Here is a 25,814-nt window from a genome sequence, read left to right on the forward strand (position 1 = left end):
GAAGCTTTTAATCTTTCTTAAAATATTTTATATCTACTTAAAATTATAATCAAACTTGAAACTCAACTTGATCAGTTTAATGTTTCAAATGATTGAACAGGTATTACTGAAAACTTACTTTGTGCCATGATATGACAATTATACATGTTAGGAGTTAAAAGTTAGCATTTTTTTAAAAACTTGGCTTGTTTGTTTTTTAGCATTCCATATTGGAAGAAGAGATTTTTATAGATGAAAAAAATGCCTTTGTTTAGCAAATCACACAAAAATCCAGCAGAAATTGTCAAAATTCTGAAAGACAACCTGGCCATTTTGGAAAAGCAGGACAAAAAGACAGACAAGGTATGATTCAAAACAAAACTACTAAAGTGTGTGTTTTCCAAGGAGAAGCCCATGTGGAAGTTTAATGAAGAATTGTTCAGTGTGGCCCCTGTTGTTACATAGGTTGTTGCAGTTTTATACAGCTGGTGACTGTTGGGTCTGTTGTACTGAACCTTTGGTTTTGAGCCTCTGGCCTACCCCACATCTCTGTAGACTTCAGAGTTTCAAGATCTCTGGGCTTTATTATTATATTGAGTTACAGTGATGTGAAAGAAAGAACTGGCACACATTCCTTTCACATTGACCAAAGACTTCCTCATGGGCGTGGGAAGTGGCTTCTGTATATCCTTTTGAAAGAATTTTAAGTCCTACATATTTGGTTCTCTCTGCAGTGACTAGACTCAAGATGACCTGTTATAAAAAAGACCTTAGAGTCCTACTATGCTCTGTCCAAGTATGTGATAAAGCCATAGTCCTAAGGAACTGAAGAAATGTCTTGTTCTGATTCTCCTATTCATTAAGATACTGAGTCAAATTTTGATTCAAATAGGAACTAAAAATAACCCTCATAAAGTATGTATAAATTTAAATAGCAAACAACAACAACAACAAAATACTGCCTAGTTTGTATTAATAATTGGGAAAAGGCCAATTAAACCTACATCACATTCATAGCAACGTTGACAAGAATTGATAGCACAAGCACTTCTTGTGATCATTGCAAGTGACAAAGCACATGCACATGTGCATACTATAATCCCACTGGCGGTATCCGACACATCCTTGCACATGCACACAGGTGAAGTGTGAGAATGTGCTCTGCGTTGTAGTTCACAGCTTCTCAATGAGAACAGCTTGCAAATGTACAAACCATAGGACCCATGAGTGGAGCAATAGAGATGTGGCACTTGAACTGCTGCCTCCATGCAGCCACACAGATGAGCTCCACTGATGAAACTGAGTAAAAGGAGCATTGCATGAAGGGGAGCAAGTCTTCTTTGAGTTTCAGAGTTGGAGGGGCTCACTGCAGTGATGTAAGACAAAGGCAGAAAGTAGAGAAAACTAAAACAATCATTGCTATGGATAGTATAACCAAATACGGGAGATTTTCAGCTTATAAAAAGGGATAGTTGATTTGTCCTTAGGGTTTTAGAAACTTGAGTGTGTGCTCAGCTGGCCTCATTGCTCTGCGGCTTCTGGTAGGGACATCATGTGGGGAGCATGGGACACGGCTTGCCACTGGGATGGAAAAGGACAGAAAAAAAGCAGATGATGTGGTCCATCCCACAGTCTCACTCCAAAGCATCTTCCCAGTGACTGGAGAAGAGGCCTCCCATTAGGTCCTACCACTCTAAGAATGCCCCACAAAGCACATGCACCTTTGGGGGACATTCAAGATACAAATTGTCATTTTTGTGTATGGTAAAAAGGCACACTCAAGGTGACAGGGTACTGAAAATATGGTCTCTTGACTTGGATTTGTGTTAGCAGAGAGCTTTCTTTATAATTATTCTTAAGCCTGTAATAAGCTAAAGAATTTGAGAAATGCCTTTTAAAAAGTAGTGCCATGCTGACACAAGTTATTTTCTTCTCATTTGTCTTACCACGTGCATTTTCATCTCATTTTGATTACTGTCATACTACAATGGAAAGTCAACTAAAATACACTGTTTTACAAATAGAAATACAAACTGCTAACTAAATTAGTCTTCTTTTGTCAATTGTATTTTTAATGAGGGAATTTAATGTATTTTTCATACCATATATATAATTTCTCAACTCTGGGTTTTTACAATTCACAAGATTGTGTAACCATCACCACTATCTAATTTGAGAACAGATCTCCCATTCCCAAAGGAAGCCCAGCCACACCATCAGCAGTCATTCCTCACACACCCCTCCCCTGCTTCAACACTAGTCTACATGCCGCCTCGGTGGATTTGATATTGTTCCTAAACTGTAGTAACTGCTCTAAGTCTTACAAATACAAACATGATTGTTTGCAATTGATTAATATGTGCAAGTTTGTACCATTTGACAAATTGAGATTTTATGCCTGAACCTGTAGAAGATGAAGAGGGTAGGAATGCATTGAAAAACCTTAGCAAAAAGGCTTAAATTGAGACTTGTAGCAGTTTCTATGTCCTTAAAACACTCAATTTAATGTTCAAGAATACATTTACTATTTAGTTTCTACCAAAAATATGAATATCACTTGTGGCTTCAGTGTTTGTGTTCTTTTACCCACTGACACTTTCTGGTCCCCAGGCTTCAGAAGAAGTGTCAAAGTCTCTGCAAGCGATGAAGGAGCTCCTGTGTGGAGCACAGGACAAGGAGCCCCCCACAGAAGCAGTGGCTCAGCTGGCACAGGAGCTCTATAGCAGCGGGCTGTTGGTGACACTCATAGCTGACCTGCAGCTCATAGACTTTGAGGTAAAATCCTGCGCAAGGCTGTCCTTCCTGCTTCTCGAGAGTAAACAATGAGAGCCCCTTTTTACCTCAAATGCTGATGTCTCTCCTCGTTCTTAGCAATAAATAAGTGTCCATACTTGACCAATCAGTGTTCACATATGACATTCACAGCTTTCATGAAGCCTTTTCAGTCAGCACAAAGGCTTGCTGTGGTTAAGTGTTGTGTAACTGGGTTACTGACTACCACCATTCACAAGAGATAAAGAGAACAGTTATTTCTGTACAAGATATAATTCATGCACACACTTTACTCTTAGAACTGCCTTTATGGCAGATACTTCATTATTCATCCATCCCACTTTAAACTGTGTTCACTTCTTGGTGTGTGTGTGTGTTTGTGTTCATGTTTCATATGTGGAAATCAGAAGACAGTCTTGGGGTGTTCTCTCCTCACACCTTGTGGGATTAGGAGTTTGAACTCAGGTTATAGGCTTCCACACTAAAACCTTCCCTTACTGAGCCATCTCTGGCTCTAGACATCCCATGTTATACATAGAGAACCAAAGATTCAGGATTTTAAGTAATTTCCCCAAGTCATAAAGTTAAAGTGGGAGAACTGGAGTTCAGATACCATATCTATCAAGCATGTTCTCATTAATGTATTATACCAAACCAATAATTTATTAAATACCAGTCTGGTAGTATGTTTTAGCATCATTTTAAAAACAGTTTATGATAATTTACCTAGATAATTAGGTAACTTTTTTTTTCTTTTTTCGGAGCTGGGGACTGAACCCAGGGCCTTGTGCTTGCTAGTCAAGCGCTCTACCACTGAGCTAAATCTCCAACCCGATAATTAGGTAACTTACATAAAAATAAAAGCAGTAAATATGTTATGAGCATTTTGTTATTATATATTATTATTTAGTATTCATAGGAAGGTTTGTATATTTACTGTTTAGGTAGCAGTCATTTTATTTTCCTGTTTTTCCTTTCTACCAGTATACTTCGTAGTTCCAGGTAACTGTTTGTTTCTCGTTGATTTTCATAGATTGGAGTTAGACAGGTTGGTTTATTGTTGTTGTTATTATTATCATTATTATCATCATCATCATCATCATCATCATTATTATTAATTCACTTTATATCCTGCTCACTGTCCCTCTCCTGGTCACCCCTTCTACAATCCTTTCCCCTTCTCCTCTGTACCCCAACACAGGTATTCCCCAACTTTGGCACTTAAAGTTTCTGTGAGGCTAGTCACTTCCTCTCCCACGGAGGCCAGACAAGGCAGCTCAGCTAGTAGAACATATCCCACAGTTTTCATGATGGGAGTTATGCATCAATGTGTTTTTAAGCAAATTGCTTTTAGCTTTATTCACAGACAAGTAGAAGGAGATGGATTACAGTAATTGAGCCGACATAAAGTTAGGGTTCTAGGGACCTGTGCATTATTAGTACATAGCTCCCTGGACAGATTACATAGACAGAGAATGTACAGAGCAAAACTGGAGGAATTTTAAAGTCAGAGTATGCTAGAGAAGGATGTCAAAGAACCCAGACTTTACTCATTCCTTCTTTCTGATGCCCTGTCTTTCTTTCTCTTACTCTGTCTCTCTCTGACGTTCTCCGGCCCATAGTCTCTTCTCTTCCGTGTGCTTGGCTACATCTGTGCCCCCATCTTATCCCATTCCTGTCTGAACTGGGCGTGCCTGTGATCAAAGCACACTTCATTGTGTTCATACACCTAAGTGTCTCTGATTGCATTTAAGAACATAGCAGAAGCTTGTCACAGTGGAAAATATTTGACCCGGTGATACAGATGTCTGGAGTCCAGCCTCTTCTGCTGATTGTACAGCCAGTAAATTAGCTTCTAGCCCAGATCTCCTCATCACTGTCAGTATTAAACCATGTAAAAAATGTGCACGTATATGTTACATCCTATAAAAACTAAACATGAATGCAAAGTGTTTAAAAATGTCAGAGTATTTTCAGTTATTCTCTAAGTAAATGAAATACAAGCTGAATTGTTTTGTCATAACCTTTGAAGTTTTTGTTTATCAGCATCATCATTATTATTATTGGGGGATTAGGGGTGGTAGCGGTGTGTGTGTTTGCAGGGGCACGAGTAACATGGCTCACATGTGGAGATTAGACAACATCCTTTACAAGTTGATTCTCTTTTCCTTTCTGGGATAGAACTCAGTTTGTCAGACTTGAGTAGCAATCATGTTTGCCCACAGAGCGATTTAGCAGGCCCATTATTTGTTTCAGATATTTTTGAGCAGTAGCCGTGAATAAGAAGAGTCCTCATTCTTGGGTTACAGTTATATTTTTGTCTTACTGTTTTGTATATTTACCTGCGAGTAGCCGCACTGTAAGTTATTACCATTGATTTGCCTGAATTAAAGATAAGCCTAGTTTACAGTGGGGTGCTGTAGGAAATAGGCTAAGGGTGATTATGCTTTGAAGACTCGGACAAGATAGAGCGTCGGGCGCAGTGACATAAAACAACAAGAGCAAAGTGCTAAGAGTGCAATAGGAAGAATAAAGCCCTGAGCAGTAGCAACTGGCATACTAACACGGAGGGGAACTTCATGGGGAGCCCACCTCTAGACAACGTATAGCCAGCTAATGCCTGCTAAGAGAAAGTCACCCACTTTCTTTACCTAATGGGAAACCAGGTGAGTCCTAAGTCACCTGAGCTGCATAATGAGACACTGTCTTAAAACAGCAAAAAACAAATAAGCAAACAATGTCACTACAAGGTCCTTACTTCAGTAATAAGCAGCAGACCGTTTTTAATGTTATGTACTCCTGTGTAAGGTGCAATGCCTAGGACATAGTTGTGAATGAATGAGATACTCAGTATGTGCAGCTATTCTTCTCCCCTGACCTCTCATAAATGACTATTCGTGCTTGAATTGATGGATGACAAACGTTTAAACTGGGGACAGTTAGACTTGTAGCATCCATCAACCACACAGAGCACTGTGAGGAAGGGAGGCAGGATCTCCGGCTTTCTAGGCTGCTTACAGAAAGGTGCTCCACATCTCTCTGAACCACAGGCAAGGCCCAGCAGCCTGAGGCAGCACTTTTCCTTCTTGAGACAGAATGTCAATTTAAGCTGCTGACAGCTTGATAAAATTCTTTCTGGTTTCAGAATTTATTCTAACAGCACAGAACTCCCAACCCTTGTCTCTCAGTTCATAAGGGGTACTCAGAAGCTCTTTTATTTAAAAGTACCTTGGGTACTAGGTCTGCATTTCCTCCAGCTGAGCTACTACTAAACAAAGCTGTGAGGTACGTGGAATTTTCTTTGAAGGATGCCTCCCTATCAACGGTGTTACGTAGCACTTTGAATATGTGCTGCGCCTGCCCTTAGTCATGGTCCTTTAATCAGCCCTCTGAAACTGGGCTAACTGCTTGGTTGCTTGGTAGGTTGGTGGGAGATAGGTGGGTAGATAGGAAGGAAGGAAAGAAGGAAAGAAAGAACAGAGGTAGGGAGGTAGGGAAGGAGGATAGAATGAAAGAAGATATTCTAGCCAGGCATGGTAGTGTGTACCTATATAACCTCAGAATTAAGAAAGGAGGCCAAGATAGGAAGATCACATGTTCTAGGCTAGCTAGGTCTACTTAGAAAACTGGCTCGGAAAGGGAAAAAGAGGGAGAGTGAGAGCAAGAGAGAGCACAATGTGCCATTTTTTTAAAGAATTAGAAAGTTGTTTACTACATAATTCAGGCTCTTTTGAGTAATGACTATTGCATTTCCAAAAGTGACTACCTTTACCATGTGTCTTTGAAGAGCTGCAGTCATTTGACTATAATTTCTGATTTTTATAACTGGGAGGGAAAATTACTGTTTGAGGGATGAACTGCTCTTGCCAGATAGTTCAGAAAGCATTTCCTACAGAGAGGTGGGAGAAAAATAACAATAAAACCATAAACTTTAGTTTTGAATTCACATTGGTGAGTGTGAGGCAAGATGTATGCAGCTTCTGGACAATGACCGGAAGGAAAGCAATGGACTTAGATTCCCTTGCAGAGAACAGTAACAAAGTAGGAGAGGTGTCTCCTTTAGTGGAAGACTAATAGAGTAGGAAATTGAGAAGAGAAGCATTGTCTTGGAATATCTTGGTTTCTCCATCTATGGTAATGGAGAATTTTGCTGGATACAGTGGCCTGGGCTGGCATTTGTGTTCTCTTAGGGTCTATATGACATCTGCCCAGAATCTTCTGGCTGTTACTTGACCTTTTTCCTTACTCCTTTTCGGAAGGAGTTTCTTTTCTGGTCCAGTCTATTTGGAGTTCTGTAGGCTTCTTGTATGTTCGTGGACATCTGTTTCTTTAGGTTAGGGGAGTTTTCTTCTATAATTTTGATGAAGATATTTACTGGTCCTTTGAGCTGGGAGTCTTCACTCTCTTCTGTACCTATTATCCTTAGGTTTGATCTTCTCATTGTGTCCTGGATTTCCTGGATGTTTTGGATTAGGAGCTTTTTGCGTTTTACATTATCTTTGACTGTTGTGTCAGTGTTTTCTATGGTATCTTCTGCCCCTGAGATTCTCTCTTCTGTCTCTTGTATTCTGTTGGTGATGCTTGCATCTTTGATTCCTGATTTCTTCCCTAGGTTTTCTATCTCCAGGATTGTCTCCCTTTGTGATTTCTTTATTGTTTCTATTTCCATTTTTAGATCCTGGATGGTTTTGTTCAATTCTTTCACTTGTTTGGTTATATTTTCCCGTAATTCTTTAAGGGATTTTTGTGTTTCCTCTTTAAGGGCTTCTACCTGTTTGGCTGTGTTCTCCCGTATTTCTTTAAGGGAGTTATTTATGTCCTTCTTAAATTCCTCTATCATCATCATGAGATGTGATTTTAAATTGGAACCTTGCTTTTCCAGTGATGGGGTGTGCAGTGTTTGCGTTGGTAGGAGAACTGGGCTCTGATGATGCTAAGTGGCCTTGGTTTCCTCTGCTTAGGCTCTTGCGCTTGCCTCTTACTATCTGGTTATCTCTCGTGTTACCTGGCCTTGCTGGCTCTGACTGGAGCCTGTCCCTCCTGTGATCCTGGTTGTGTCAGAACCCCTCAGAGTCTAGCTGTCCAGTATCTTTTTTTTTTTTTTTTTGGTTCTTTTTTTTTTTTTTTCCGGAGCTGGGGACCGAACCCAGGGCCTTGCGCTTCCTAGGCAAGCGCTCTACCACTGAGCTAAATCCCCAACCCCGCTGTCCAGTATCTTTATACAAAGCCAGCCCTACAAAGGATAATAGATTGAAAACCCCAACATAAGGAATGAAACTACATCCTAGAAAAGGCAAGAAAGTAATCTTCTTTTAACAAACCCAAAAGAAGAAAGCCACACAAACACAATTCCACCTCTAACAACAAAAATAACGGGAAGCAACAATCACTTTATCTTAATATCTCTTAACATCAATGGACTCAATTCCCCAATAAAAAGATATAGACTAACAGACTGGATACGTAAACAGAACCCAGCAGTTTGCTGCATACAGGAAGCACACCTCAGTGATAAGGACAGACACTACCTAAGAGTGAAAGCCTGGGAAAAAATTTTCCAAGCAAATGGTCCCAAGAAACAAGCTGGAGTAGCCATTCTAATATCAAATAAAATCGACTTTCAACCAAAAGTTATCAGAAAACATAAGGAAGGACACTTCATACTCATCAAAAATCTAACAAGATGAACTCCCAATTCTGAACAACTATGCTTTAAATGCAAGGGCACCCACATTCATAAAAGAAACTTTACCAAAGCTCAAAGCACACATTGCACCGCACACAATAATAGTGGGAGATTTCAAGACCTCACTCTCATCTATGGACAGATCATGGAAACGGAAACTAAACAGAGACACAGTGAAACTAACAAATTATGAACCAAATGAATTTAACAGATATCCATAGAACATTTCATCCTAAAACAAAAGAATTTACTTTCTTTCTTAGTACCTCATGGTACCTTCTCCAAAATTGACCATTGTCACAAAACAGGCCTCCACAGATACAAGAAGATTGAAATAATCCCCTGCATCCTATCAGATCGCCATGAACTATGGCTGTTCTTTAATAATAATAAAAACAACAGAAAGCCCACATATACATGGAAGCTGAACAGTGCTCTACTCAATGATAATTTGGTCAAGGAAGAAATAAAGAAATTAAGGACTTTTTAGATTTTAATGAAAATGAAGTCACAACATACCAAAAATTATAGGACACAATGAAAACAGTGCTAAGAGGAAAATTCATAGCTCTGAATGCCTCCAAAATGAAACTGGAGAGAGAACAGCTTGACAGAAGCATTGGGGACCGGGAAAGAGACAACTTGAGAATAGCTCCAAAGGAAGGAATGTAAGGAAAGATGAGTGGGTCGGTGGAAGATTGAAATTGTTTCACATGGGATTGAGCTTCACGTTTGTTATCCCCGAACCCTTTCTAGGGACCACTGTGAGCAGTGTATGCTGACTGAAGGACACTAGTTTGTCCTCTACTTCCGCGTGGAAAGACAGCACCAGCTGCTGGAGCAAGACAGTAACAGGCTCTGAACCTGGGAACAGGAGATTCAGATTGCCTACCTACAGCAGTGTGTTTTTACAGGCAGTGATATCACACTGGACATGAGCAACTAACTCAGGAGTCTGCTTGACAGATTCACTTCTCCTTCAAGAATCCAGAGCAAAGAAACCTGTGGGGAAGGGGACAAAAGTAGAGGGTTCTGCTGCCCGTAAGTAATAGCTAAGAGACAGAGCTGAGTTTTAAAAAGAAATCTCATTACTCAGTCGTAAATTCTTATCTAATCCATTAAGCCATAACCTCGTCAACAAAAGAGCCATCTGAGTATATTACAAGGTCAGAGAAAGAAGGAAAAAACTACCTTTCTTGGGTTCTGAAAGACTGCTAGAAACCAAGAGAAGCTAACACAGCTTTCCCCCCAGCAGCTGCAGACATGTTTTGTAACCCGTTAGTGCAAAGAACTTTGGAAGAAGTGCTGGAGCACGGTGAGAGAGAGAGAGAGAGAGAGAGAGAGAGAGAGAGAGAGAGAGAGAGAGAGAGAGAGAGAGAGAGAGAACGAGAACTAAAGACTGTCTTAGTCAGACTGAAAGTTTGAGCAACAGTCAGGTAGTAATGAAGGGAAAGCAAAGTAGGAAAGCCCTTGAATCATTAAAGTAGTCTGTGGGCTGACTGGACCTGAAGGTTGAGCAATTACGTGGGAAGGGAAGGGTCACATGGTGTCCAGAGCAGTTGCCAGCATCTCAGTCAGAGCAACATCACAAATAATTACCACTTGTTGATTAAGCTTTCAGGGCTATCTGCAAGGCAAGTGAGAGCCTAAGGCGTGAGTCCTTGTTTTGTACTGTCAGAGAGGTCCTACAGAGGATGCTGGAGTACAGTACTCTGCACAGTGATCCCCCAGACCCCTTTTCCTGATGATGCTCACCTTCCATGGACTAGTGAGGGGGCTGTGACATGCTCGCTCTTTAGCAGAAACTATCACTGTAAAGGATCCACTGTCAGATCAGAGCCCTTGGATATGGATTTTCCATATTTAATTCTGTACCTGCTTCCTGACATTGCCCTAAGAGCCCCACTTTCCGACGGCAAGGTCAGCCTCCTACAATGATCCACACCCTCAAGAAAGATAAAGAGAAATTCGACTTGTTTTCTCTCTGAAAAACAATGAAAGTACAGTTCTGTAACTGGTGGCGCCATCTTATTCTTTAATACTTGTGCAGATGGAAGAAACCCCTGAGCTCTGCTAGTTTGAAGCCAGCCTAGTGTACATAGTGAGTGCCAGGCAAGAGTAGGATCACAGTGAGACACTGCCTCACAAAAGAAAAGATGGGACTTGTGACCAAAACGGCAAGGCCTAGTATATTGTGGGCTCAGGATCAAACACAGGCCCGTATCTGTTGAGGTTTGGCTGATATTCGAGACACAGCTTTATGTCATTTTATATTCTATAATGCATGTTGGTATAAGATCAAGAGGTTAATGTGTTCAGGCTAAATGAGAAAGCAGCTCTAAGTTGCAGGAAACTGCATTGTGATCTAGTGATCATTTCTTATTACTGTCAACCTAGTAATCCAAGTGATACAAACTACTGTCAACCAGTGTGTGTAAGCAAAGGAGTTTCAAGCCAAAAGTGAGAATAGCCACCTGAAAAGTTAAGTAGTATCTGCAGACTCCAGTTTTATAGATCACAAGAACTAACTATTACACAAAATAGACAGAGAAAGAAAACTACCTAATTCATTCTATGAAGCCACAGTTACATTGATACTTAAACCACACAAAGACACAACAAAGAGAACTTCAGGCCAATTTTGCTTATGAATATCAATGCAAAAAATACTCAATAAAATTCTTGCAGACTGAATCTAAGAACACATCAAAATGATCATTCACCGCAGTCAAGTAGGCTTCAGCCCAGGGATGCGGGGATGGTTCAATGTACGGAAATCCATCAACATAATCCACTGTATAAACAACTGAAAGAAAAAAATCATGTGATCATCTCATTAGATGCTGAAAAGGTCTTTGACTAAATACAGCACCCCTTCATGTTAAAAATCTTAGAAATATCAGAAATTAAAGTCACATACCTAAACATAAAAAAGCAATATACAGGGAACCAGCAGCCAACAGCAAATTAAATGGAGAAAACTAGCAGCAGAACTATTCCTGTTACCCACAGGGACTCCCTCTGCCTCTGCATATGTTTGCTAACAAACTAGAAGAATGGTTTCCTCTGTGTGAAAGTTGGATGGAGTTCTGTGGTGCTCCATTGCTGCTGTTCACTGGAATGTCTTGTGGAAATGGTCCTGTGGCATTTTACCGGGAGGTATGAAAACACAGTCTTATGACATTTCAGACAGGTCTGGTGTGGACTCTGCAGTATCGCCCTGTAGCATCTAGGAAGACTTGAATACCACAGGATTACTTTCATTTAAAACCATGTTTATGGTGTTGGGGATTTAGCTCAGTGGTAGAGCATTTGCCTAGTAAGCACAAGGCCCTGTGTTCAGTCCTCAGCTCCGAAAAAAAAGGAAAAAAAACATGTTTATACTTATAAATATGCCTCTTTTATAGAACAAATATAGTATTTATAACCCTCATAAGTTAAATTCAGAGGCTATGATAATTTTTTTAAGATTTTAAAATTACAACACCAGCTGATTCTGAAGTGCTCCCTTCCCATACAAGGGTGCAAGCAAGCACCCTCCCACGGGTACATCACAGGGTCCCAAAATTCACTTCCTACTTTTTTATAAAAACTTGCATTTGAGTATGATGAGTTCCTTTAAAGGAAGAAATAATTTGTTTTCATAGTACCAGCTTTTTATTTCCCTTTCTCCTCAGTCCTTAATTTTTCCATACCATACCCAGCAGTTGTTGCATGTAACTCTCTATTGTAGCTGGGGTAAAGTTCTTTGTCTGTGTAAAATTGACTAAATGTTGTTAGTCTTAAAAAAAAAAAAAAAACTGATCAACAAAAAAAAATCTTTTAAAAATTTAACCCTTTGTTTTAGAATAATTGCTGATTACTTAGAGTTGTAAGGAATGGATCAGAGAAACTCCATTTTCCTGCATTTCCTAAGAGTACCATCCTGCAAAATGATAGCACAGCCAGGGTATCCATATTAGTAACATGATAAAGTCGATCTGTTCCATTCCCACAAGAATCTCTTCTTGTGCTACTTTCTAGTCATACCCACTTCTCTTATGCATCACTACCACATCCCTGAGTTCTAGCTGTTCTAAACTAGACTGTTCTCCATTCTATAATGTGAGACTTCAGAAATCTCGTAGATGCCATCCTGTTTCATAAACAAAATATCTACACATTACTAATAAGGAGTCTTTAGCATAGATGACCACAGTTTGTTTACCATTTGACAGCTGAAGAATTTCCAGGCTGTTTCCAACTCTGGCTACTACATGAGAATCATGGTCATGTAACTCATGTGCTTCTTTCTCTATCATGAATGCTTGAGTGACATTGTGCTGGTGGAGTAGTTAATTATGTGTTTTGTTTCATAAGAAAATACGTAGACTGATTGTGTTGTTTTATATTCCCTTTTTAAAATATTGTGTGCATTACTGTCATTGTATGTGTGCTCAAGCCCAGTGTCCACAGCTCAATCATATGAAGGTCATAGGACAACTTTCTGGACCTGGTTTTTTTTTACTATGGGTTCCAAGTATCAAACTCATGTCCTCTACAAGGGCATGTATCTTTACCCACTGAGCCGTGTCACTGTCCCTGTCTTACATTTCCATTACAACGTGAATGTGCTCTTATCACTTTTGCTAGTGTTTCCTGTTGTCTTTACTTTTCATTCAGCCATGCTATAGAGCTGTCAGAAGGAGTAATGTATAACTTACTGTGTTTTTACCGTGCACTTCTTGAAGGTTCCTGATATTGAACACCTTTAATGTGCCTGTGTTCAGTTAACTATATGGCCTCTTTGGCAAAGTATCTTTTTATGACTTTACTATATTGAGTCTGTATACTCCAGATACTGATCTCTTTTGGTAGATGCGGCTTACAGTATTTTTCCCCACTCTATATAATCTTACTAACAGAATCTTCTTCTGAACAAAAGCTGTTTGTGTTTGTTTGGATTTTTTTTAAATATATTTTTCTAAATATGCATGCTTTACCTGTCTGTATGATTTACACTATGTATGTGTGGTGCCCACAGAGGAGGATGGTAGATCATTTAGGATTGGAGCTACACATGGTTATGAGTAACCATGTGAGTGCTTTCCGTGAACCTAGGACCTTTGGAAGCACATTCCGTGCTCTTAACTACTGAGCCATCTCTCCAATTCTCTCTATTTCTCTCTCTCTCCCTCTCCCACCCCCTAATCCTGTGTGTGCGTGTGTGTGTGTGTGTGCGTGTGTGTGAGCTAGGGTCTATTTACATTGTCCTGGTACTCATTGTGTTGACCAGGCTGGTCACTTAACTCTGGCCCCCAGGGGATTAATGCCATCCATGAAATCAGTTTATTATTTCTTCACTGTTGTTCTAGTCAAGGCTAAGAACTTTTTGCCTAATCATAGATCCCAGAGATTTTCAGTTTTTAAAATTTCTTAGTTTTAAAAGACCTAATTATATTCTGAATTTGTATGTGTAGGAAGTTGTTAGAGATTAGACACAGGACCTTGTACATATGTTTTTCATGAGGTAAATGTTCTCTTTCAGAATTTTTCTCTTTATTACTTTCCCTTTTAAAATACTTTAGTTTTGTTTTCTGTGTGTGAGTGTTTGCCTACCTGTGTATATGTGCATCACAGGAGTGCCCAGTGTCTGTGGAAGCAGAAGGAGGGTATTGACTCCCCTAGAACTAGAGTTAGAGATGGCTTAAGCCATCATCTGGGTGCTAGGAAACAAATCTAGGTCTACTGCAAGAGCAACCAGTGCTCTTAACTAGTGACACATCTCCCCAGCTCCTTTGTTATTTCTCTTAACACTTGGTTAAGTGTTTATAAAACTGACAGCTTCAAAGCCGTGCAGTATGGTGCAGATGGTGGGCTTATGCAGATGCACGAAACCCTGGGTGCATCTCAGTCCTGCATCAGCTTGGTGACTTAAGCTACATATTTCATCGGGAAAACCCACATTTTAAATTTACATCTCATTAAATAAAAAGTCTCTTAAAAGCCTCAAGTTAAACGAATAGATAAAGTGAAGGGATAATATTACCCAGAATTAGATGTTAAGAGAAAGGAGTTTGACTCTAACATTTTATTTAGTTGTAACTTATATTCTTCTATTTCTCTCATTTATGAAGATTTAGAAATATCAGTCACTGTTTCCACTTAAAGGGAGCTAAAAAGGTGAAAAGGCATAGGAACTTCAGTTCTTGCAGCTACTTTGTACCCGTCCGTGCTTTTGTATTTGTGGTTGTGTAAAGAAGCTCCCTGCCCCGCCAAGGTCCCCACCTGTACATCTGGTGAATGGCTGTGCCCATTGAGTGGAGTTTTTGAAGACAAATGAAAATAGGAAATGATTGGCTCTGCATTTTATTCAGAATGACACTATCTTTATGAGAGTGTATGTTTCTATCCCACATGCCATCCCTACAGTTTATCCATTAAAAGCAAACCATTTAATGGTGACATGTTTCTTTAACAGGGAAAAAAAGATGTGACCCAGATATTCAACAACATCCTGAGAAGACAGATTGGTACACGGTGTCCTACGGTGGAATATATCTGTTCTCATCCTCACATCCTGTTTATGCTTCTCAAAGGGTAGGTACCTGGTTTTCTTAGAAGTAGGTTTAACATAACTGTTAAAAAGCATGTACTGTGCCTCCTTGGCCTCATTTGGAACTGCCTGGTCAGTGTTTGTTATGTGTAGGAGTGTCCTCCCGATCTGTCTCTAAATGCCTTAACCTAAAGGAAGTCCTCTGGTCTCTGCTGACTGCATTTCCTACCTCTTTCCTCTACCTTTTTGCTATCCATGCCTCTTACTATCATATGTCTTTTGCTTCCTCATTTTCCCTGTTCCTAACTGCCCAGGTACTGTTTCCTACTTGCATGATGTTGTGTCCCTTCGTTACACACACATGAGTGCACACAAGCACATACATGTCTATTCTAGTTCTCTATCTTAAACAATAGAGGTAAGCATTCTTACAGTGCTGACAACTGCCAGGTTGGAGACAAAGTATCTGTATGGGAACACAATAGATGTTACTGTTTGTAATCAGAGCTATAACGGAGAAAAAAGTAGGATCTCTGATTATTGCTTTTATGTCTACTCACATGCTTCTTGAGCATAGTGAGGATACTCGGAATCCTAAAGATTGCTAGGTGCCTGGAGGCATGCAAACAGCAGATAATAGTCCTCCCTGGTGCTGCCTTGCTATTCCGTATCTCAAGCCAGCACAGCTCATTTTGCTGTGTAGTTCTCCAGTGCTGTAGAGCCATGTGAAGTCTACTTCACCTGTGTCACCTTCCTCCCTTGTCAACTTATAAATATTTGTGTTAAAGTAATAAACTTATAAATATTTAATTGTGTTAAAATAATAACACAATTTGAAAATCAGCTATATCAATGAACAAGAGCTCTTTGCTTCTTTCTCGTTCTTCAATCTGATTGCTCAGTGGCAGTTATTCTTTTCTAGTTGTTGAGTTTTTTTTTAAAAAGTCATACATTTTTAAATATATATAAATCATAATGCACTTATTTTTTAGTTTTTCCAGTGCCATTGGCATTCCATTCCCTTCTCTTGTCCTCTCAATATACTTTAGCACAGATTTTAATTTTATAACTAATCACATTGAGATTGTTTTCCCATGTAGTTCCTATATATTGTTGAGCAAAGAAGTATACTGTGATGGCTTTGAGGATGATGCAAAGTAATGGTTGTTAGAGGTTGTTCTCTTAGCTCTGGAAAAGAAAATGCACTTGGATTTTCTACTACTTAAGGAACACTAGTCTCTTACAGCACATGAGCCCAAAATGGAGTGACTCAACACAGGACAAGTGTCACATGATAGTGCAGGGCAGATGATCCAGGTCAGCTCCATCTCTACATATGCTTCCTGAGATCACTTTATTCATGAACTTTTCAGCCCAAAAACAGGTAAAAATATATAGACACTTTCGTGTGCACAGGAAATGACAAGAATCCCAGTGTGGCTGGAGGTGAGGAGGACTCAGAAAGGATGAGGTACAGCTAGAAAGGCAGAGACCACATTAGTAAGAGCCGTCCGTGTTCTACTAAGGAACTAAGGTCATGCTGCGATGCCCTCGGGAACTGTACCCGAAGGTTTCTGCTGCAGCCTGGAAAGTGGTTTGGATGGTAGTGGGAGTCAGACCAAAATTAGAACCAAACTTTAGTGATATGGTATTGACCATGGGAGATATTTTAAAACGATTTCACTTTTTTCTGATTCAAAGGTAATAACCTATTTATCTTGGAAATGTTTAATATAAGAAAGGAGTATCTTCCATAAACTCTCCCAATAAAACTATCAATAACAATTTAGAGGCTGCACCTCTGGACTTTTTTCTCTTATAGTGGTTATTCACTTCGGGTTTATTCCTTCACATTCTGTCTTGTAGATGCCAGAGAGTGCTTGTTCTGTACCAGGGTTGCAGTCAGTGTAGCTATTCACAGTAACTCAGACTGTAAGGGTGTTATTTAAGGTTAGAAAACTTAAAAGAGCACATTTTAAACTCAGATTTGATTAAGTCCTATATGTTCTTTAAGCATTAGTGTGTCCCAAAGAAGATTTAAGGACTGTCAATTCAAAGAGCACAGCTTTCACCTCAAAGGGAAAAAAATATCTGGAGCCAAATTTGAGTGACTATGATGAGGAGGCCACCAAAGAAGACCACTCAGACATAGTCAATAGCCAATTTAAAGTCTTTATTCCAGCCAGTTGGTACTATGATCAGGCATTTAGGACCCAAGTGTAGCCATGAGCATTTAGAGAAAGGGGCTTTTAAAGGCAAAAGCACTTCCTGATATCTCACTTGGAAGCTGCAGAGGGATGTTTTGCTAATGCAGGACGTTTAACTGAAGCTAAGCAGTTAGCTGGAGTAGGCTTGCATAAGTAGGCATTTAACACGAGTCAGGATAAGTTAGGTCGGACATTATGACTTTCCTTGATTTCCTAGAATAGAGTTGGGTAATTTTCCACAAAGCTTCCAGTCAAGGAGATCAAATTCTACTTAAACCTAAAATGGCCTCAGCAAGAATACAAGATGGAGAGGAATCTTCACTGACTTGCCCTGTCACATTTCAATGGCTTGGGAAACTTGGTGCTAGGTAACTCCATGTTCCTACATGGCAGCAATTCATGATGTTTTCTAGTAGCAGAGCAAAGAAAATCATAAAAATACATTGATGTGTATCAGAACAATTACAGCAAGATGGGGCGATCTCTCCTATAGGCCTCAAATGCTTTCTGATGACATTCTTAGCTTTTGGGTTGATGGAAGAAGTTAGTGGTCTTCTAAGTTAATAGATGCCAAAAGATTTCAATCTGTTAGTCATGGGGTGTTCTAACACAGAGATGGCCAAAGGAAATGACCATTTAGGGAGCTAAATCTGGCCCCAAGATAAAGCTTTGGACCTAAAGTATAGAAGCCTCTACATCATTTCAGTTCTTACCAATCAATCAGATTTGGCAGACACAGTTTCTTTGCAGGAATTCTCATTTACTCGGGCAATTCGGGAAAGACAGAATTAATTGTTGGTGCTTCTAAGGACAGAGTAGATAATGAGAAATTGGCTGGTGTAGCTCTGCATTTTACATGTAGCCCTCTGTTAAAGCTCAGCATTTTTACTAAATTACCTTTTCTGAAGGTCCTTGAAAACTTAGGCAATAACTTGATTGGTCTACTTATATACCAAATGGTATTACTTAGGGGCTCAATAGTGGCCTGCTATATTGAACACAAGTCCAGCCATATGTCACACAGAGACAGTTAATACTTATAGAACAAAAAGAGTCATCTGGATGCTAGACTTAAGGGATTTAGAGTCCACGTTTTATGAAAAAGACTTTTTAAAGAAACATTTCATTCTAAATTTCTCTCCTGGCTGAAACAAGTGGAACTCTAAGATCACTAAACTTTTCTCAGGGTTTCATAGAGAAATCATGGCCACTAGATGTCTATCTAATGTTAAAACTACACTTATCTCCCCAAATCTTATTTTTCAAGTTCTTTGAAAGAAATTGCAACCATCTACATAAGTAACAAATGCAGGAGCTCATATACTAAACACTTAGCTGTCACTGTTTAACTTGGTGTATGCCATCTCTCCTCACCCAATACAAAGCAAACCTCTAAACATTTCAATAAACATTTCAAAAAAAATTTCATAAAACTACAGTGTACTTAAAAGTTAGTAAAACTTCTGCAACAACCAATACCTAGCCTACATTCAGTTTTGCTTATATTGTTTGTTTCTGCCCTACAGTTCACATATTAAAGAAGTATTCTAACAAGGTCTACTTAGAGAGCCTGTTCCTCAGCCTGTTCTCTGGCCTCTCTGCATGGCACACAGATGGCCATCCCCTAACTCCCCATTCCCTTATTACCTGTTTCTAGGTTAGCATTTCTACTTAAAGGCTTGATTACATTCAAATTGAACTTTTATTTTACAATAGTATTTTATAGATGGTTCCATGTAATCGTGCTCCATCACATCAGGAGCTATTCCTTCAGTGACACTGAGACTCGTGTCCTAAGCTCATGGTAACTTCTCACCAATTATAAACCTTTCTGACATCTTTATATTGTTGAGTTTGTCCTTTACTAGAGGTCACAGCAAAATAATTTTCAAAATTAGTCATTCATTGGCTGGAGTAGTTTTCTGAAAAATAACTTTCATCTACTGTGACTGTTAATCTTAAGTAGAATTCATCTCAGAGAAGCAGAATAAATGCCTATTTTTATGATCAGCTTGGAGAATAAATAGGTTATTGTCCTAGAAACTTCCATTGGTATTCAGTGAATTTCTCTCTGTCCTTCCTCTCTCCTCTGTATCTCTGTCTGTCTGTCTCCATTTCTTCTCATACATTCAAGCATACCCTTCTGGTATCTTATTAACAACTAATATAATATTCCCACAAATCTCAGTTACTGTACACAATTTTCTTAATATTCAATTAATTGTGACCCTTCAGGACACAGTTTTTTGACCTCACTAAAATATTTTGAAAGACCTTCTTCGTTTTCTGATACAAGATCTGCCAGACCCAACTTCATGTCTCCTGACACAGACTTGGATTCTGGTTCTTTTGGTGAGGAGTAGTTCTTGGAGACAGTAATTTATATTCCAGATTCTTGTTCACACTGAATTTTTACTGCTCCTAACCCTTCAAAGTAGATAAAGTTTATTCATTATTTTTAAATTGTGCAAATGTTTCTAGATTAGAAGCAGGCCTTCTTGACTATTGAGTAGGTCTTTGGTAAATATCATTTTCTGAGACGTTTTCCAAGGGCTGTCACATGGCATTGTTTGTTCCCAACAGTAACAACAAGTCATTTTTCTTTATATAATACAGTCTTTGTTCTTGAGATGTTCTTACACAAGATCTTTCTTCTGGCAATTTCTGTGTAATGATCACAACACTCATTACCAGTTAAAACACTTGCTCTTTTTATTCTTTTTATATAAATAATGCTTTTTAATTTATTCTATAAATTTTTATACACTTATATAAAATATTTTTATCCTGTCAGTTCATGCCTTCCTTTTTTGGTATTAATAACCACATCTTGTAGGAATAAATCATACCTTGGGTCCAGTTAATGCTGTCTACATGTACTCAGAGGTAGGGCCCTCCCCTGAGATATGGGCAAACTACCAATGATCATATCCCCTAAAGAGAGTGGCTCTCCTTCCTTCAGGGACCATCAACTTCTAATAACTCCTCTGCCGAGGGTGGAGCCTCTGAGTAGAATTTTTACTGCCTTGATTATATGTAGGTCTTATGCAGATAACTACTAGTCCCTTGTATTGATATGTGTTTCAGCCATTTCATTTCTGAAAGTCTACTCTTCACAGTTCTCCTCATCTGTCACCCTTTATTGTCTCTCTACCTACCCAACCCTGTGTTTCCTGAACCTTGGATGGAGGTTAAAGAGTTAATAAAGATTATTTAGCCATAACTGAATGGTTATGATACATTGTATCATTACAATTTATGGTAAATTACATTGTATATTACAATTATGGTAAATTGCTGACACCTTTACCAGATGTGAAGCTTTGCATTTACTGCTATGCAATGCAGAAAGTGACTTTTCTAACCAAAGTTGAGAACAGTACAAATCTGTAGCTATAAACAAACATTTAGAAAGCAATTTAACAATGTGACCATGTAATAACAATAGTAACTGTCCCCTGTAGAGCCTATGATCTCCCTGGTTATAGGCTTTTGATCAGTTTTACAATACCAGTCATTGAAATCTCTTCTATGGAACAGGCTTCATATCTAATGAAAAAAAAATTGTTTGGTTACCCCCATAACTGTCATACCACTGTTGCACCAATGGGCACATCTTGCCAGCCAGGTTCATACAGGATCCAGTAGAGGGTGAGACTATTGTCTTTTCTCCTGTAGCAACAGCCTTCATAGTACCTTTCTGCAGAAGGTTAATTGTTCCAGAGATGTCTGCTCTTATATTTTCCATTCAGTAAGTTTAAAAGGATCTTCTGGTATACTATTTTTTGAATGAACATAAATATGTAATAGTGTACTTTCTCAAACATAGAGTTCATACTGTGTTCTCTAAACTATAAATCAAGGGAAATATTGATTCAGTTATATAAAGTAGTGATTGATTTTAACTGGTGATTTATCCTAGGCCAGCCATTGTGGGAAACAGCGTAAGTCGTCACAGACTCTGCTACTGGGGAGCTTATCTGGGAATAGAGCATATTAGGTAGGATGAAGACTAATTTTGAAACTTAAGACAGGGTTAGCATATGGGACACTTCTTTATATAGTAAGCAGTAACTTACTAGTCAGGATTATCAGGTTGAAATGATAGGTGGGAGTTAGAGATCCCATAGAGGATATTGAAGAAAATGGGGAAATTCTCAAACATCCAATTAATTATATTCCTAACTTTTAAGCAGTTGCTGAGTCAGAGAATGACATTTCCCACTGTTGGAGACAAACTCCTGGGATGAATTGATAAGTGTTCTCCTCAGTGGAGTACTTTATAAATGTTCTTGTGAGTCTCAAAAATAAACCATGAGTCCATCCCAGATGGTTCCAATAAACTTCATGAAGTGAAAGGAAAAATAGAACTAATTATACCCAAAACTTGGAGTGGAAACTTTTTATAGATGGTCTCAGTTTGGAAACTGAATTCAGGAATGAGACACGTTGGCTGGAGATCATTCAGCCTTTGTGTAAGCTGGACTTTGACTCTCATTAGAGTTCCCTAGTGTTGGTAGATTGCATTTGAGTCTGAGATTCATTGGATTCATCATGTGCCTACACTGAAAAAGCATGTGGAGGTGGGAAAAGAGCAATAAGTAGGATGCAGTTACCACTGGGGTTGGGGAACTCTAGAGAGACCATGGGAAAGGATGAGAGACACAGCCCCAGAAACGAAGGTGTTGGAAATGAAGTGATAGAACTGACTTGTAGTGACTTCCAGTGTGCCGATGTGAGGTTAAGGAGCCTGTGGGGGTGCAAAGGACTGGAGATGGGCATTGAACTAGTGCTGATAGACGCATTAGAGGTGCCACGTGTGTGAGGAGCATTGTATGAGGAGCATTCCGTCGGAGAGCGCCATCCTCTAGGGATACAGGGCTGAGCTGGGATACAAAACTGCTGGCCTGAAGGTCCACAGGTACCTTAACTAGTGAGTGTGGATTTTAATTACTCCTAGATACTGTGTTTATCTAGTCCTGGTATTTCTCTAGGCCAGCAGGTCTCAACCTGTAGGTCATAACCCCTTTGGGGGTCACACATCAGATATCCTGCATATCAGATATTTACATTACAATTCATAACAGTAACAAAATTACACTTATAAAGTAGTAATGAAATAATATTATGGTTGGGGGTGACCACAACACAAGAAACTGTATTTAACAGTTACACAATTAGAAGGTTGAGAACCACTACATTAGGCCAATAGCCTTTATTTTATAGCCTCTTTTTCATTCCTTTTTTGTTGTTTTTTACATAGGGTTTCTCTGGATACCCCTAGCTGTCCTGGAACTTGCTCAGTAGACCAGATGGACCTCCAACCCAGATTTGCCTATTTCTGTCTCCCAAGTGCTGACATTAAAGTTGTGCACTACTACTGCCGGGCTATTTTATAGCCTGTCTCTTCAATACTCTTACTTATAGTAACATGAGTATAACTGGTGTGTCTTCCTTGACATTTAAGAAAATAGGACCCTCTTTACATTTTTAATAACAGCCCGTATTATATCTAACACTGTGAATTCCAGTAGGCTAATTTCCAAATGCCTTTCTTAATTGAGTTGCTAACATAAATTGTCATTCCTTATAGTTTAAAGGGAATTATGTCTATCTGAATATATCGGCATTTCGCGTTAGTGTGAGCTAACAAGGCAATACTAAAATAATACTGAAGAGTGCTTATCATTTAGCATAAATGAAAGTAAATAAATATCACCCTGAACTTTCTTTGCTATTTCCCCTGCTGTTTTTTTGTAAACTTAAACATTGTAAAGTAACCTACTTTCTAAAGTGTAGGAAAGTGATTTTATTTTATATCTGAATTTTCTGCAAATGATATATGGTCATATGAAAAAAAGTATGTTATTCTCTCTTATTTAACAAAATGTTATCACTAGTAGTTGGTAGATTTTTATAAGCTGTTTTAGAGTTGTCTGTATGTGAGCTTCTGAAGTGGGAATGTACACGGTAGTGCGGGTGCCTGTGCAGGTCAGCGGTCACTGGTTTTCCCCTGAACTGGAGTCGCCAGTGCTTGTGAGCCCGCTCACAGGAAGGCTAGGGTCCAAACTCAGTATGTGCTCTTAACCACCGAGCCAAGACCCCATCCACTCTCTTGAAGTTTTATTTAACAATTATTTAATTTTAGCTTTTAGACATTTGATTTTTTTATTTATTGTAAATATAGTCTTTTGACACAAAATTTATGTTGGTTACGTTTTAATTTTTTTAAACAAATTTTATTATAAAAACACTTGTAAATAAATAAAAACAGCAAACACCAAAGTAAACCAGACCCAAAATCTATACAATTTAATGAATATATATATGTATAACTTAAAAGTGTAAGTTGTGAAGCCTCACATTACATTTTGCATGTTCTAGATCAAACATTTTTTATGCACTTAATCCACCACCAAAACCAAAACATCATGGCAAAATTAGAGCTAGAAGAACAACACGCTGTATCTTCCCTTTCATAATTTGCAGTAAATTTGAAAAATAAACATCTTTGGTAGATGTTGCACTATCCTGTCCTTATAGAACATTGTACTAGAACGCCTTTCAAGAACTGAGACATTTAGAGTTACTTTTCTCAGTAGGCCTAGTACTAAAACCCCAAATCTAGTACAATATTTAATTGAAATGAAAAATAATTGATCTGTTTAAAGCCATGGTAGAGTCTTCTTGTTTCAACTCTACTTCTCTATGTTCTGTACACGAAGCTGCCTTTGCTCTTTCTCCCTGCACTTAGCACAGTTTTCCATTCAGTCATTCAATAGAGGAATTGTCTTATTTGGGTGTTACCCATTTTCTTGGAATGTTACCACACAATGAAATATAACTTAATCCTGTGTTCAGTCAGATGCTTAATGTGACATTCGAGAGACTTGTTATTCGGAAGTAGAACAGATCTGGGGTGCCAGTCTTCCTCTGTTTCTGTAGTAAATACTGTTTCTCTAGTGTACTTTCCTATGAGCCATAATTCTACTTCACAATGTCAATGAGCCAGTTAATGGCAATTCTCTACTGTTCATCTGTTGCTTTCAGGTCATATTATATATAATTTTCCTTAATTCAAGATGGGTAATTCTCTGCTGACAAGGGGTCATCCCTGCTTAAGTATTAGCCATCTCCAAATTAATGTTGATACTCAGGGGCAATTTCTTAACCTCTTCACTAACTTGTTTCTCTGTCAGTTTGTGCATGGTACCTCCCTCCACTCAGTTAAGCTAAAAGTACAAGAATCATCTTTGAATCTTCAGCTTGGATTTATTCCTCACTAACCCCACCCCCAATATCTCCTAATCTTATTGACTCTTCCTTTAGACAGCATCAGCATCTGCCTAAGGTTTTCTGTCGTGCCTCTGCTGCCGTACCAGGCCACCATTACTGTTGCTAGACATTTGTTCTTTCCTTCACCCAACTTCACTCTAGCTGCCCAGTCTATTCCTTATTTCCTGGTAACCAGGGTCACAATGTTTTTGTTGGTACAGGGACTTGAACCCAGAGCCTCTAGCATGCCAAACAATTTCTCTAACACTGGGACACCCCCACCCCACCCTCAGCCATCTATTTAAGCATAAATTAGGATGTGTTAATTTCTTGCTTTAAACTATCCACCACACTTAAAACTGAACTGCTTACTTGGCTTTCAAGTGTGTATGACTGGTCCTGCCCTGCCCCCCTCACTCCTCCTCACTGCCTCCTCCATCCTATCCCGCTGGCCACATGTCTTCTCCTCTCACTCACCGCTTGTTCCTGCTTTGAAGCTTCTGCCCTTTCTTTCAGTCTAAATTAAAAATATTCACTAGTTCTCTCTCACATGCATACAAGTAAATACCCACTCTAAATTGCTGTGTGCTGCCTTCAGTTTTCACAGCACTTCCTAGAAATGACCTTTATCCATTGTGTCTGTTCTGCTTCTTCCAACAGATCGTCTCACTGAAATGTTAAGGATGCAGTGACAGTGGCCTTCCTCTGTTTGCTCTAGTGTCCCCAACATCTGGAATTGTGCCTAGAGCAAAGCTGTCAGTGGGTTGAATGAATGGTGTTTGAATGAACTGTGACAATGGTGTCTGTGTTTCTGTTATCAGAACTGAACTGGTTCTTTTAATGACATTGAAAAATGTTGTTAATGGGGTAACTGTTGTATTTTCTCTCTTGCTTGTGCTTTAGCTATGAAGCCCCACAGATTGCCTTACGCTGTGGGATTATGCTAAGAGAGTGCATTCGCCATGAGCCACTTGCCAAAGTCATCCTCTTTTCTAATCAGTTCAGAGATTTCTTCAAGTATGTGGAGCTGTCCACATTTGATATCGCTTCAGATGCCTTCGCTACTTTTAAGGTAATTTTTTCCCTAAATCAGAAAGCTTATAAAGTTCAAGTGGATTGGCCTCTAAAGAGGCCTGAAGTCATCTGCCATGGATGAGGGAGGCCAATCTTTTACACTGCAGAGCACAAGCTCAGCTCAGTGGAATGGCTTCTGACATGTCTGCTGAAGAGATGGAAGGAAAACGTTACCCTGTGCTAGAACTGCCACACAGTAACAGCAGAATAAGGCGCTGAGCTGCTCTCTGGCCACATGTGCAGTAGCTCTGGAAGGGTCCATAGAAACCAGCCACAGAGGCTACCT

At 39.2% G+C, this 25,814-nt stretch overlaps 1 protein-coding gene across 8 annotated transcripts in view; it reads left to right on the top strand.

Moving 5' to 3' along the window:
* Positions 1-25,814, top strand: part of Cab39l (calcium binding protein 39-like) — a 103,716-nt gene that overhangs the window by 49,163 nt on the left and 28,739 nt on the right. For 6 of the 8 annotated variants that reach the window (XM_087585260.1, XM_087585259.1, XM_087585258.1 and 3 more), the window contains 4 exon segments: positions 201-342; positions 2,590-2,754; positions 14,898-15,016; positions 25,358-25,526. In XM_087585260.1, coding sequence (XP_087441386.1) covers positions 232-342; positions 2,590-2,754; positions 14,898-15,016; positions 25,358-25,526 — 564 coding nt within the window. In that variant the 5' untranslated portion in view covers positions 201-231. 8 annotated transcript variants of the gene reach the window in all.

Source organism: Rattus norvegicus, chromosome 15, assembly GCF_021556685.1.
Source record: "Rattus norvegicus strain SHRSP/BbbUtx chromosome 15, alternate assembly SHRSP_T2T, whole genome shotgun sequence".
NCBI classification, from domain to species: domain Eukaryota; kingdom Metazoa; phylum Chordata; class Mammalia; order Rodentia; family Muridae; genus Rattus; species Rattus norvegicus.